This window comes from Fistularia commersonii, chromosome 32, assembly GCF_037954325.1.
Source record: "Fistularia commersonii isolate RoL2024-O1a breed Wild chromosome 32, RoL_Fcom_v1.0, whole genome shotgun sequence".
Lineage (NCBI taxonomy): Eukaryota > Metazoa > Chordata > Actinopteri > Syngnathiformes > Fistulariidae > Fistularia > Fistularia commersonii.
In genome coordinates this window covers 7,033,048-7,048,258 of record NC_141315.1, presented here as the reverse complement: position 1 = coordinate 7,048,258, position 15,211 = coordinate 7,033,048, and the positions used below count along the sequence as shown (strand labels likewise).

Here is a 15,211-nt window from a genome sequence, read left to right as displayed (position 1 = left end):
TTAGCCGTCAGATATGCTAAAGCGGGGGATTCACACGATAACGGAAGTACGAGGGAGGGAACCATCTTGACTCACCGGCGCCGCACCCATCCAGTTTACTGATCACCACGAATCATTATATTCCGTCCCTTGTGTGTCATATTCTGAAATATTTCCGTTTATGCCTTGTTTTTAACCTTACATTTTAGATCGACATAGTTATTTACACACAGGCTTCCAACAAGCTACCCAAAAAGGTCTTTCCGTGTGTATTTGCATCAGGCATGGCCACAGGTTGCCCGCCCATGGTAGTGAAACATGGCTAAAAGTAAACATTTTTTAAAATGAAATGTAACTTAACGTGCATCGCTGCACAAAGGGCTGGATCATGGCTCGAAACTTTTTTTACTATACATTACATTATTTTTTAATGATTTCCTCTGCTGCTCCGTGAACGATGAGCTCCGGTAAGTCTCACCAAAGTCAAGATGTCGCATCGCGGACTGTCGACTAATGACATGTTTCTGGCACACACACACACACACACACACACACACACACACACACACACACACACACACACACACACACACACAAAGGTAGTGACGATTGCTGGCAAATCCTGTAAAAATTGTTCTTAAAATAAAGTCAGAATGCGTTTTTTTTTCACATCATATACAGAGAGAGACAGATACTCTTCTTTTGCTGCTTTTGAATGTCATCTACTTTAGTTTAAACTACAACTTTTTTCCTTTGACATTTAAGAAAATGTTAAAATGCATGAAAATGTCTTCAGTTGTTTAATTTTTTTTTTTTTTTTAATGCCCACAGAGGTGTGTCCATTCTGCGGGAAGACATACAAGCGATTGAAGAGTCACCTGCCGCACTGCAAGGCTGCACCATCCTCTGAAACATCTTCCACCCACCATCATGCTCTTACCAAAAGTCAAACATCCAGTCAGCTGGACATGGGCGCGACCGGTACGGTTGCAAAGGGGAAGAAATCCACAAGCACACTCGAAAGAAAGTCATCGCAGGCTCCAAAGATTGAGAAAGTATCAGCAGGAGCATCGTTGTCACCAGAGGTAACTTTGAAAAGTACCAAGAAGTTGTCTTCAGCGAAATCGTCTTTAGCGTCGTCCCTCTCCTCTACACCGTCAACTAAGAAGAAACAGAAGTTGTCTGATCGAATCAAAATGGCCACCGCGCTTTCCTCCCCATCAACGCAGTCACCGTCTCCTCAACTGCCAAAGCTCAGGAAGCAGAGCCTCCGCACTTTAATGGAAAATGGAAATTCTAGCCAGGATTCTGAGGGATCGGCCTCAGAGGGCCTTCGCTCTGGTTTCAGTCCAGAAACAGGCTCTGCAGAGCAACCGGGGACCACAGTTAATTCCGACTCTGCAAACGCTGGAGTCCAATCCATGGCTCCGTCTACAGACACCAAACCTAAGAAGGCCTCTAAAAAGAAAACGTCGAATTCTGTTGCTGAAATCGAAAAGACCTCCGCTCCTCCGGATCCAAGTGTAAGTGACAGCGGTATGAGCTCCAGCTCCTCGGCAGACAAAGACGTGAAGATCGAAGATTCATCAGGGGATGAGATGTTCTGGAAATCAGGAAATCAGCAGTCCAGAATCACCCTGCAGGATATCAAGAGCACTTTGGGTCGACCTAAGAAGAGCAGGTCGCAGCTCCAGGGATGGGTTGAAATGACAAACGGCCCGAACAGAATCGAAACCGGCCCAGTTTTAGCAGGAGGTCGGGAAGATAGCGCTGGACGGCGGATGTCCGATCCCGCTTCGCGACCGAAACAGCAGCCACAGTCCGGACAAGCATCTTCAGTCCCGGCGAATCAGGACGTCTCCCTTCAGGCCATGCAAGCCTCTCCCGTAGCTCTGCGTCTCCAGGACACCGTTCCGTCCGAGGTGAGCCGGAGCCCGATTTTTCAGCACGCGGCCGACGTAGACGCGGGACTGGAAACGGGCCGCCATGGGACGGGACGCCCCTCACTCGGCCAGTTTACCCACCCTCGCCTTTTACTCCCAGCTCCACAGACACTGAAAAGCGACGACGGGTTCACAACGAAGACACAAGAAGTGAGGAGTATAAACCCTCCTAGTCATATATATCAATTTAACTCTTTTCAGAGTAAGTATAGTGAGTTCGAGTAAACGCACTCACCTTGTCGTATCCGTGCATTGACTCCCCCGTCGTGAATTCTAGGTGATCTGGCTCAGCGGAGGCTCGGCCAAGTGACGCTGAGGGAGCTGCCCGAGTGGCTGGCCCGCCGGACGCCCGGTCGTCCAAGGGAGGTGGCGGACTTGATGCAAAGAGGTCGGCAACACACACACGAATGCATGCTTATTTGAAAGCACATGCGACACGATGTGCTCATTTGATTTTCTCGCGGATGCCTAAAATTCATTTAAACATGAGTCAAATACAAACCCTCTTGAACATGCAAGTTTATCCAAGGAGGTCAGGTTCTTGTCATCCACATGCACAATGTTCTGTCTTCCCGTACGCCTCCCTCAGGCTGGCGGTGGTACTACAGGAAGTACGTCGACGTGAGGAAGGGCGGCGTGGCCGGTGTGGCTATGCTGCTGGCAGGATACTGCGTTCTTAGCTACATCTGGAGTTTCCCTCATTTGAGTGAGAGTTTGAAGTACTCATATCTTGTTTTGTTTTTTCCCCCATGCGCCATTTAACATTTGCGTGTTAAGGCGAAGCACCATAGCCCTAACGGGAGAAAAGATATGATCACTATCATGTTGCGATGTTAAAAGTTTATTGTTTCAGCTACATGTTTCATTGCATGCGAAGTAAAAATAGTTCTAGTAGTACTCTGCTTTGTGAAATATTAGATGCTGGTCAGTGATAAGTTAGTTGTTATAGCTGTGACTCATAACATTTTGATGTCAGACAAGGATACTTTTCATAATATTTCTCCTGCATAAGACTGTTCAAGTATTTATTTTACAACATTTCAAACCATTGTCGTAACATAAAACTTTCACAGTACATTGTAATTATTTTTTTACAAGATGATAAGAGTTAATGTAACATACTTATCATTAACACTTATCACACAAAGCATTCCTGTGCTACAAAGCTTCTCATTATAATCTGACAAAGTTACTTTTAATGTAGAATATTTTCATATTTTGAGTTAATATATCACTCTGCTTGTTTGACCTTACAGCACATAATTATCATGTTAAACTTTGGCATGATAAATTGCGTAGACATTGACATCACATATAAGCTTTTCTCCAAAGCTAATGCATTATTGTCAAAAGAGAAGTTTTATTTATAATGTTAAATGTTTTATGTGATGCAAATCCCTTTATTTCTTTGCTGGCACAGTGCCGATACACTACCCTGGCAGATGACTGGACATACTGTTTTATTTTGTTTTGTTTTCAGAGCGCGATCGCTGGAGGAAGTACCACTGAGGTCAAGGGAAGACGTTTGGATGAGCGGGGGCTGTACGGAGGAAACAGCGGAGGGAAGGTGCAGGAATTTTAAGCACCCACTCCCGAGTTTAATATGTAATTTATCTGCATCCGAATAAAAAATCCTCAGGATTAATAACAGAAAAACTGGCATTTGTGTTTATCGTCAACCGTCAGTTGAATAATTTCAACAACGGCGATTGCATTAATGGACCGTAAAGAAAATCAGTTAATGTTTAATTTTTCGTTTAAAATTACCGAGTCGTTTTTCCTGCCTTTTGCTGTTTTATTCAAGCTCAGTAGTGGCAAAGAAAGCCACCAAAAATGACTCAGTTGGGCTTTTTACTGAGTAAACCCATGAGGTTGGTCATTTTTGTATCTGTAGCGCCAGGTGTTTTCAATGCCAGCCTGCGTCCCTGAGGCTCCACTAGATGTCATTGTTGGGTTGTGTTCCCGACACTAGACAAAATCTGGAAGGGAAATCTTTGCCATGCCGTTTTCTCAGCTCTTTTGTGCGGAGACAACTGCTGCCAGGGTTCTGTAAGAGGATTAGAACCAACCGGCAGATTTCTAACTAGATAAAAATCTGGTTGCCCAGATGTAGGCAAACCTGAAATTCAAAATGTCCTCACATCAGTAACCGAAGAGATCCTATCTGCAAAGCAGAGGGTTGCAAATCTGTTTTTCTTCTGCAAATACCCCCCACCCGCCCTATTTCACCCCACCCTCCCTTGTCACATGATGTTATTATGCACACTTAGTTCCTCAGCTCCAGTACGAACACTGACAGAATAGCAATGGGGGGGGACACACTGAAGGAGGCTCTCAGCCGGGCAGCACCCGCTTGTTATTATTCAAAATGAATTTATTGTTGACTCTTGTTGCTTCTGTGGTGAACACACATTAGCTACATATGAAGAAATGACAGGTTGGTTCTGTTTTGTTGTTGTTGTTGGTTTGTTTGTGACAATGCTTCTTAGTCAACACAATAAAAAATAATTTTCCATTTTCACTTTTTTTTTTTACATTCTGTTTTTTCCCTCCATACAAAAATTATAAATATTTTGTGTTTCGCTTTTCATTTTTCATACAAAACAAACTATACAAATCAAGGGAGACCAAACAACAGCGAAAACGGCGACGAGAGAAAATAATCTTGGAACAGGAGAAGCACAGTACGTCACTACCAGGCCCTCAAGACACTGATATGCATCCAGATCACACAATGCTTGGCCTAACTGGGCTCTGAAATGCAGGTTATTTATATGCAGCAGCTACTTGAAGGAGCAACTTAATTAAAAAAAAAAAGTTTAAAAACTCATTTCACTATTACATGATGTATTCAATTGCCCAGAGTTTTGTCATCGTGCACTGGATTGATAGAAGAGGTCTGTCGGGACAGAGGCGGACATAGAGACACGTAGGCTGCTGTGGCCGCTGGCACTCAAATACACAGACAAAACAAGCCGATGTGTTCTCAATCACACCGTGGGAACAAAAAAAAAGGCCATCAGTCTGATCCCGGAGCCAATTGGCAGGCATATTTCACAGATACACTTGCAGGAGAAGGTTTGCATCACCCAGAATCAACCACGGCAACCGTTTTAACTACGCTTTTGGGTTTAAATCAGAGGGCGCAGTTCAGAGCTCTTGAAAATTGAATTTGCAAAAACCTTCACGTAAAATCATAAAGTAGAAATGTGTTGCTTGGCCAGAACCCTAACTCATTTTTAATTTAGCTGATTTAAACATGTTGATATCCTCCTTTGACAGATATCAGCATTAGCATTAAAATTAACATATAACTGATCAAAACTTTATCAAAGGTATGATCAGTCTATTGTATATTCATGTCCAGCGGACGTTCAGCTGGATGCCAAGATTGTTTAGCTGCAAATATTCGAGTGAATTCAAGTATTCAAGTTGAGTTCAACACAACAATAACCAGCAGGTTTAGATACTGAAGACAGCAATGTCATTTTAAGTTCTTTTATTATCTGCATAAACCTGATTTTTTTTTTGTCTTAATCTCAACTACTAACAATCTTTTGGCAACATGTTTCAAATGTTAAACTGACAGCAGGTAACAGCTGCCTTTTATAGAACGGTGATTGAATTGAGCTAAAGTGTAACACTTAAATGGGGTAAAAACATCAGCTCATTCATGAAAAATGTTGTTAGCGTTATCGTGTCCAGAGATCCAGTATCAATGGGGCTCAGGCCTCCAGCTCTGGCGACAAAATGCCCTTTAGGAGCGAGTCACGTTGATTCTGGTCAGAATTACCCTCTCCTGTCGATTTTGGTTGCGCTGCTTAGAAGGAAAAGAGCAGGAAAGGAACAAAGACCTGACCGACTGGTTCGGTGAGACACTGATACATCTTCAGGAGACTGAGAAAATACTCGAATATGCCAGCCATACCAGGCTAGATGAAAGCAGTGTGTGAGTAGCCGGATTAGCACAAACACACCTACATGTCCAGGTAGTAAAGCATATATAGATATGATTTTTATATTATCCCACGCCACAACTGACAGGCAGACGTGTCACAAACCATGACCCTCCGGCATAATTTTGAACTAATGAGGGGATTGAAAAGCCAAAGAACAACTGTTAATAAACAAAGTCATTTTTTTTTATATTTCTAAAAAGAATTAATAGAAACCTAAATAAAAAAACAAAACAAAAGATAAAACATTGTAACATAATTATCCTCAATCTGAGGACTTAGCTCCCCAAACACAAACACACTGAAATGATAGAGTAGCTGAAATCAATGTGTGTCAAGAATAAAATCAAAGAGCTGTGTCTGTGTTGGGGTTTGCATACCTTTAAGGTACAAAAGAACGAAATCCCAAAGAAAATGTGACTTTTGCACAAGTGAAATGCATTGCAGGGTAGAGTAATACTTAGATCTACATCTATGACTAGTTTGACTAGTTCCTAGTGTGAATGAGAGGTTATCCTTGTTGCAGACTGCTGAAAGTAGGCAAAAAAAAATTTGGTTTGTTCCAAATGTTCACATTCCGTTTAGCCTAGCATACGATGCATAATGACGATAAGCCTCGTAAACAATTTCCTGAAATAAGCAGTGATACGTTTAGTGCAATTTGTCTATGTGTCTCTACGGACCTTAAAGGAAAGTCTTAGCTCGTACAAGTGTGGAGTTAAAATGTTCGTAAAGTAGGAAGTAAGTGAATAAAGGTGTAGTTTTGAATAGAACTTCATGTCAACACTTCAAAATAAAAGCACAGAATCAGGCACAGAGTTGTTACTTTGTCCCCTCACGCTCACCCGTTTTATAGGTAGTGGGGGGTCTCAACTGGCACAAAGTGTGTTTGTGTGTGTGTGTGTGTGTGTGTGTGTGTGTGTGTGCGTGTAGAGAGAGAGGAACCCTCGCATTCAGAGCTGCAACAATTTTTTTCGGAGACACTACCCCCTTCAAACGAATGTACAAATATACCAAACAAGAACAATTTCCAAAGTCAATCAGTCCATTGCATTGCACACATTCCCGGATCTTTATAGGTAATTCTAAGTGCCTGTCTTCAACTTAACTGAGCTCCACAAAATAAAACCATACAAATGTCAATACATGCTACATGTCCGGGGATGGTATCACATAGAACAGACCTGAAGGAGGAGTTGACCACTCTCCACACAGCTTTGTGGGGAAATACAACAGTTTTACTGCAAAATAAATACAAAATAATTCTAAACTATACATGTACGGGATGTTACAGAGCAACATGTCGATGGTCTTAACATTCCAGGATGCTGTTGACTGCCGCTTCTAGAGCGGAGTCTGTGTCAAGGTGGGGGGGTGAGGTGCGCTGGGGGGAATTCAGGGGCTGAATGGGATGGGAGGACATCTGATGGGATGCCTGGTAGGGAGTCTGTCCATCTGACATTGCTGCGAAAGGGGAGTGGTTACCTTGGGGAAAACTGTTGGCGGCGACGGCACTGTTGTTGCTGGCGCTGCTGGGTCCGAGGCGTTGCTGGGATTGCTTCAATTCCAAGATACTCTTCTTTTCTAAAGGCGGAGGGTGGAGTCTGTTAGCCTCACCTCTTGCTACGGCGCCACCCCCTCCCGGGTCTCCGTACCCAGGCTGGTTATCTGTCCTGTACGGGGGCTGAGTAGAGCCCCTGTCGGACTCAGTCCAACTATCGCTTGACGACTCAGAAGGGAGCTGTTGTTGGAAACGTTTCGATTTCAGCCCACAGCAGAAGTCCTCCAAGAAGCTATCTGTAAAACAGATGAGACGAGAACTTGTGTCAAGCCTTTGGCATTTGGCTTTTTGGCACTGGAAAAAAAAAAAAACGCTTTTCTTTTCCCACCTGGATCCACTAGCACCGTGCGTTTGTCCTGTGTCAGGTTGCTGCGCTCCTCTTGGTTGAAGGTCCTATCGATCATCACCATTTCCGATGACAGACTGGAATGCTATACGAAGGGCAGAGACAACGTATTTGTCATGCACACGTACAGGAATAAAGCATGTATGAAATTACCATTTGTACATTTCTTTGTGCTGACCTCCGCTTCCACCATCAGTAGTCGTCTGTATTTGTTTATCATGGCCTGGGTCCTCTTCAGCACCTGAGTCGCTACTAACTCAAACTCCTCGTCCACTGTGAACACAAAAACAAAACACCCAATTTAAGCAAGAACGTGACATGACAACACATTATTGAAGGCTAGACCTTGAAGGGGCCAATTTCCTGCCTTTACTGCAGCTGAAAGACCTGTTCAGACCCGATAATTGCTTTTTCTTGCATCTAGTAATATCATTATTACCACATTTCTTGCTGGTGGTATTAGCCCGCTCACTTCCTGACGCTTGGCTTCAAGTCACCACTTGAGCTCACTTCTTTCATCTATATCCAGATAAACATACCTGTAGTCTGTTTGCGAGGACAAAATGTGTTACCGGAAAGTACGACCGTTCCAAACTGCGATCCTGATGCCTGCTGATTATTTGAGCACTTGTAAATGCAATGGAATTTCTTGGGTGATGACAGCTCGTACTAAAGAAGCTCTATCTATCCTTCATTTTCAGTCAAAGTAAATACCTTGCCAGGAGCGATGCAAAACCGCCTTTTCCCTCAGTAAATTAAACAAACTGGAGAGATTGTAAATCACTTTAACCAGGAGAGAGCTTCATAAAATCTTTAAAACAGATGTTGGGACTAAAGTGGTGCTTTTCAATTTCTTAATACAATTTCCATAGTGTCAACACTTGTCCGAAAGAGCCTGGAATAGTTCTGCAAGGCCTTGTTTTATTTATTTTTTAATTTCTTCCACACAGTTATGCTAATGTTTCAGACAAAGCCAGATTTTTCACAGACTCCCGAAAAATATGAATTGTATGCCTTTTAAGAGACATAACTATGCTGCTATCAGCGCAAATTTTACTTTTTGCCAGCCTTCACTGTCGTCAAGGACACAGTCATGTTCGCACTGCTAAAAACCTTTGAACCAACCCAGGATCAGTGTCCTGAGTGCAACTATCTATGAACTGCAATATTCATTGAATCATTTAAATAGGATATAAATGTTTGGTCCAAAAGGGGGATTGGGAATGATGAGTCCATACCCTCTAAGAACTCCTCTTGGCTGGGCGGAGCCCCTTGGAACACATGGTACGGGAGAAGTCTTTGCAGAGCATCATTAATTGAAGTAAACTGACGTCGATCCGGGGTCTGAACGCCGGCGTGATCTTTCCTTAACTGCTGCAAAATCCTGACGACATGACAGGTAAAAGAGAGAAACTCCCTCACTGGATGATGTTGAGCTGATTCAAAAGCACATCTTTCTATTGCCGCGTTTCACTAATTAAAAGTTATTTCAGTCGACTCACATTCCTCCTTTTGTCATTGGCGGTGGAGCAGGCCTCTTCTGCGCGCTGACCTAAAAGGAGGAAATCCATATGCAAATTTTTTAATTTTTTTTATAATACCACAAGTTGCGACCAGTAAAAACTATTATTCCATCGTAAGATATAATCTTAACTAGGGGGTGCAACATCTTCAAATTACCTGAGAGTTTAGGCTTGAATCTTGTGTTGTTGTTTTCATACCTAAGAGAATTATTTCAAACAAAGAGAAAAATGTTTCAGGCAAAAAATCTGCAGAAAAAAGACAATCTGAGAAAAAATGAAATAAAGTGTTACCATGGATGCTGCTGTGCTGCATCTGTCTGTCCTGTTAGATGACAGAGAATGATGAATATTGAGAAAGAAAAACATTAACACCCGGGATGAGTTTTCCTCACAGGCAAGTCTGCAAGATCAAGTCACAAATTAGAGTTTTACCTGTTGTTCCTGCGTTCCAGGTAAAGGTGACAAGGAAGTACAGTTCTGAGTTTGAGTCACCAGAAGGCGCTGCACAGGGCTAGCTGAAACCTGGCTTTGACTGCTGATTCCCGCTGTTGCCGGGCCAACCAGCGTTAGCCGCCCAGGAGTGCACGATGTCTGCACAGGTGTAGTGCTAGTGCAAGAAACTCTAGTCCATGTTTGAGTCACACCCCCTCCGACCTGACCGCCACTGACTACTCCCTGGTTCAAAATTAGCTGTCCCCCGGGCTGTGCAGTGAAGTTCTGCCCCGCAACAATTTGCACTGCATTCTGAGTGGCAATTACGGCACTGGAGTTGGGGTCAGCGGGGCCATTGTGGATAGTGTTGGCCTGAGAGAGCGCCAAAGAGCCGGGCAGCAGGAACTGACCGGGGGGTACATTTGTCTGGGCCTGAACTTGCTGCTGCTCCAGTGGCGGCTGCATTACAATTGAGCCGTTTGCTGTGTACTGTGCTCCGGGAGCGGCAGAGTTAGGGTTAACTACATTGGCCATGGTGGAGGCACTGGGTTGAAGGCTGTAGACTGTCTGAGCCCCAGCTTGATGGGGTTTAGGCTGGATAGGTCTAACAAGAGTTTGTGTCCCTCCGGGGCCTCTCTGGATGATGATGTTTTGAAGTGGGATGTTTTTGAAGGGTAAGCCAACTTGTCCTATCTGCCCTTGGGAAGGCGCAAACACCTGCCCACCTGTTGCTGCCCCTGTTGCAGCAACAGACCCCCCTGGCCTCAGCACAATCTGAGGGGTTCTTTCCAAACCACTCAGTGTCATCACACCGCTGCCGGCCCCAAAAGAGCCCAACACCTGGATGTGCTGGGCGGTGGAGCCATTGGGGAGCTGGGACACTCCTTGCAGGAACTGGCCAGCGGGTAGAGCCGTTGTCCCTGTCGTGACCACGCCCACTCCTCCTCCATAACTCCCAGAGACCAGCTGGGAAGGGAAAGAGACAGGAGCCTGCACAAGAGTGGGAGCAGGCTGGGAGTCTAGTAAGGCCTCCTGGGCCAGTGTCTGCTCAGTAATGTCAGCCTCCAGGAGAGACTTCTGGAGGATGTCAAAGGGCTGGTCCTCTCCTCCAAGATCCACCCCTCCAGGGGAGCTCCCGGTCCCCAATTCATGCTCAATAAATGAAAGGCTGCCAGAGAGCTGGAGGCCTTCCCCGGATGAATCCTCGCCAAATTCACCCATTGTAGAGGAGCCATCCTTGAGGCCAATGTGAGAGCTAGCCTGAAAGAGGCATTTTGAGATAATAAGAGGAAAGCGGCAAACAGTTTGCATGTGAACTGCATAGAAGACAGCTTTCCCAGTGGGTTAGAGTCTAAGGCTCTGTTCAGTGCAGTATTAATATGCAACATGGGTGATCCGTTCACAAATGGACAGCTTTAAGAGCATGCAGTTATACCTGGCACTAAAACACATCTCCTCATGCGTCTCTAGTGACCACTTGTGATGAGATCTCAATACCCCATGGAAAAATAAACATCATCAACACCATTTACAAAGACCGAATGCTTTTTCTTTAAGTGATGTCTAAAGAAAAGACACCTATTTATGTCACGCATTGATTCATAGTTAAAATCATGTGTAAATATAATAAGAAAATAGAAACCCATAACATTGCTATCTTTTCCAATGAATTGTACCTAAATCCATTAATTTAGAGTACTCGAGATTTACAAACCACTTGATTCAAGATTTTATTGTGAGAAAATTAGTTGACAGCCAGATGTCTGCTATTTACTCTAAAATGTAACTATTTACTGTCCCTATGTCTTGTAGGTGTAGATTATTTGATTATCTTGAAGTCCATCACCGAATAATAGTGGTATTACTATTCGGATCCTATTAAAAGATCCAGAAGATCAATAGCGTAATGAATAATCAAAGAATTGGTCTTGTTTTATTTTGGTTGTCTCTTATTATACTCACATTATCACCAGCGAAGAAGGACGAATCTGATCCATAAGCTGCATTTGCTACATCATCTTCCTCAATCTGTGCAAGGAAATATGTTACATGGATTAATTCATTATTTACATTGCTTTCCCGTTGGTCGTCTACTTACAAACTAAGTAATGGTTTGCGTGAGATACTGAAGGTGGCAGTATATGCAGCCTGTAAGAGTCACTCACAGACTTGTTGTTGCTCCCATGGAGATAGTCATTCAATGCATCCACATCTCTGAAAAGAGAAGAAGGGTCTCTTTCAATCCGTTCCCAAGTGCACAGTTTCAGAACAGTGTAACTAAAAAAATGATCGCAAGATGTTTTATAGCTCCTAACTTTTGGATAGATTTCCCTGAGAGTTACATGATTTTTAAGACAAGAGCTTGACAAAAGGTGTGTTATTTATGATGTGCGAGATATGCAAGATTTATTTAAAAAAAAAAAAAGCCTTTTTTACCCTAAAATATCCAGAAGACGGCGATCGTCCTCATCATCCATGACACCTTATGGGACATATGGGTAAACAGGCATAGAAAGACAAAGGTGAGCCATGACATTAAGTGAATATTAGCTTGAATATAAATGTTTACAGCTCAGGTAAACTAGGGAGGAAACCCCAGAAAGTGACCTGCCAGTGTTTTGATTTTGACAGAGTACATGGACTGAAAAGACTCATCACACATGTCTTGTATCTTACTGGTAAGGATGTCTCACTCACAGATTTCTGACAGGTAGCATGGATTCAGTCATTTAACACCCTGCCTCCAATGAAAGGATGGGCTGTAGGGTGACAAAAATCAACGATGGAAATTTACAACAATTGTGAGACAGCGAATCTGAGGCTTCTGGGGACGGTGAAACCAAAAATGCATTAGTATGTGTTAGATATGAGGGTGGGGTGGAAGTCAGGGAGGGGGGCATATACAGTATGTGATACTGTGGGCGAGCAATGCTCAAATTAGGGCAGTGGCCTTCATATGCTTTTGTGACGCAGAAAATTCAACACATCGCTTTCTATCGCTGGTCCAGCACTGGCCGCCTTTGGAGTGTACACATTGAAAAATGTACATTCAAGAGCAAATAACTCCACCCTGCTTCAAATACCCTTGAATGGTTGTTGGGTTTCAACACTGAGTGAGCCATTGGCTTCATAATGTCAGCCAGCAAAAGGAGCTGTTTCACTTCTTTTTTAAACCGGGCAAAAAGTGTTCATCTGCGTTTTTGCTGGCTACCAACATGACTAGAGATTTACAGTATGATCATTTTGTTATTGTGCATTTGACTATGGTTGTCCAGAGCTACAGAGGATTGTCTCAGCGCAAGGCGTTGAGGCTGCACTGCTACAAAATGGCTGTTACAATGCAATGGGTTGTCTTTAGAGCAGGACCAAGCTCTGCCTCCATCTTTGGTCAGAGAACAAAGAACGGGAAGCAGTCGAAGTCACTGTTAAAACGCAAACAAGGGCGACGAAGAGGGTGGCTGTTTGAATAAGGGGAATAGGAGAAATTCCGCCGTTGCAAATGTTATTACGACAGATAAGCTTGTTCGCTGCGGACGATAGGAATATTTTCCCCGAGCTAGGCTAACGTGACCAGTTGGTGCATTATGTCCCTCAAAAGATAAGCACTGAATGTATAGGAATCCAGGCCGTTAAAGACAAATTTATTTCACAAAACTTCAAGGGGAGAGTGTCCTAACTAAACAACACAATTTTATCCTCGTCAATCTTAGCGAGACGCTATTTAATGGAGTAAAGTTTAACTCGGTGGCTTGAAAACGTGAAGTTAGAGGGGCTGTTAACGTTAGCTGCATTCGGAGAGGACAATGGACTTCACGTTTGTGTATTTGGGGTAGAAATGTAGCGTTTCCAGCAGATCGCGTTTGTAAATATCTTTGTAATTTTCATCGTGAATACCAAAATAAATTCGCCTGTCCCGAAAAAGTCCCAATTTGGTATCCTAGGAGATTTTAATTTTCGCCCCCCGAATCCGCCCTAGCATGCGAAGCTCGGCGCAAACCATGCTAGTCCCCGCGGTAAATCCCTCGGACGGCACTAGTTGGTACCGCTGCTGGTTCAGAAAGCGGGCAAATGCACAGCCTGCAAGTTTTATTTCCAAAAATAGACTGAATCGACAGAATGATAATCGCATTCAAGTAGCACAAAAACACCCGTCGTCCAGCCTGTGGCTGATCGTCGCTGACGTGCTCTCCTTTCTCTGTTGGAGAGGCTTTCATTTGTCCTCTATGTGGATCATCTGCCAGCACGAAAGCGTCACATTTGTCTCGATAAGCTGCACCGACGCGTTTCGGTCGTGTGGGTTTTTTAACGGCTCCGTGTTCTGTTCGGGTTTTTTACTCCAGACAGAAGGCTCCGCGACATTTTAACCATAACCGTCGGCCTATTCAGGGGTTAGCTAGCCACTATGTCGACGACGCCTCTCCGGTGCCCGTCGGTTGCAATTCGACGAGAATGCTAAGGGACTAAACCGCGTCAATCCATAAATATTTATCCCGATTTGCATAACATAAAGACGACTCAAAGAGGCAAACCCTTTACTCCTGTCTCACTCCTGTTGAAACCCAATATCTCCATTTGGCAACTTTTAATTTGCTCCCCCCTCCTTCTCCTCCTCCTCCTTCTCCCTCTCCCACTCATGTATTTTTTCCCACTGTCCCTCTTCTGTCTCGGATAGATTTTTCTCTCCGCTCAAATTCTCTTCCCTCCCTGAAGGAAGAGAGGAAGGAGGCTGTGTGTGTTTTTTCCTTGAAATTTTTATCACAAAATTATAATACACTCAAAGGGAAACTCACCGTCATGAAAAAGCAGTGCCTTGTCAACGGGGTTTCCTCGCCATCACCGCACGGGTTGTTGGGGCAGTGCACACACAACTAGGAGGCAATTCAAATCACCGGTCCACAATGCTAGCTTGTTCGATTCTGCACGTTTGTATAAAAAAAAAAACGATTCAAATATTTCGGGGTCATAAATAAACAATTTCATGATAATATTATGAAAAACTGAATGTTTCCGGTTCCCCAAAAGTAGCACATATTAAACTTTTACAGCGTCAACAGTAGAGGGCGGACCTCATTGGTGTGCCACACCTAGACGTGGCTCAGGTAGAGGTGATATACACATAAATATATCACGATTTAAAAGCTAAAATAACATTCTCAATTTTATTAATAACATATTTAACTTTACTTAAGATATTTATCTCCCCTCTGTTATGGCGTTTTTGGTACTCTTTTCTGTTATTTGTGTGTTTGTGCAAATACTGTATAGACATATCTATCTATCAAACAGTCAATCAATCCACCCTTATCACAGACTCCAGACAAACAAATAAATAAATAAAAAATAACATGACAAAAGTAGTAGTCATACACTCATGCATTGTCCAAAAGACAGCCCAAAGATGATTTATAAAGAAATAATGCAACAAGAAAATGTAATGAAGACCATATCAAAAGTCAATGCAAGAGGACCAT

The 15,211-nt window shown here is 43.4% G+C and overlaps 2 protein-coding genes across 5 annotated transcripts; one reads left to right on the top strand and one right to left on the bottom strand.

The window, feature by feature from the left end:
* The first annotated feature begins 285 nt into the window (after positions 1-285).
* On the top strand, positions 286-4,242 carry LOC147215316 (uncharacterized). 2 transcript variants are annotated; one of them, XM_086139392.1, is made up of 5 exons: positions 286-446; positions 811-2,124; positions 2,200-2,310; positions 2,512-2,628; positions 3,403-4,242. In XM_086139392.1, the coding sequence occupies exons 1-5, from the start codon at positions 437-439 to the stop codon at positions 3,429-3,431; spliced, it is 1,581 nt and encodes a 526-aa protein (XP_085995518.1). In that variant the 5' UTR covers positions 286-436; the 3' UTR covers positions 3,432-4,242. The 2 variants fall into 2 exon arrangements, with proteins under 2 accessions (XP_085995518.1, XP_085995517.1); XM_086139391.1 differs by having other exon boundaries at positions 2,512-2,641.
* Positions 4,243-4,393: 151 nt separating this feature from the next.
* Positions 4,394-14,569, bottom strand: bicral (BICRA like chromatin remodeling complex associated protein). Of its 3 annotated transcripts, XM_086139388.1 has the most exons (13): positions 14,531-14,569; positions 12,438-12,499; positions 12,177-12,222; positions 11,906-11,954; positions 11,703-11,768; positions 9,741-11,000; positions 9,600-9,630; positions 9,466-9,506; positions 9,288-9,337; positions 9,024-9,169; positions 7,964-8,058; positions 7,768-7,870; positions 4,394-7,675 (listed from the first exon to the last, which is right to left on the bottom strand). In XM_086139388.1, exons 3-13 carry the CDS (start codon positions 12,215-12,217, stop codon positions 7,191-7,193), a joined length of 2,367 nt encoding a protein of 788 aa, XP_085995514.1. In that variant the 5' UTR covers positions 12,218-12,222; positions 12,438-12,499; positions 14,531-14,569; the 3' UTR covers positions 4,394-7,190. The 3 variants fall into 3 exon arrangements, with proteins under 3 accessions (XP_085995514.1, XP_085995513.1, XP_085995516.1); XM_086139387.1 differs by lacking the exon at positions 14,531-14,569 and having other exon boundaries at positions 12,438-14,380; XM_086139390.1 differs by lacking the exons at positions 9,741-11,000; positions 14,531-14,569 and having other exon boundaries at positions 12,438-14,380.
* Positions 14,570-15,211: the final 642 nt, after the last annotated feature.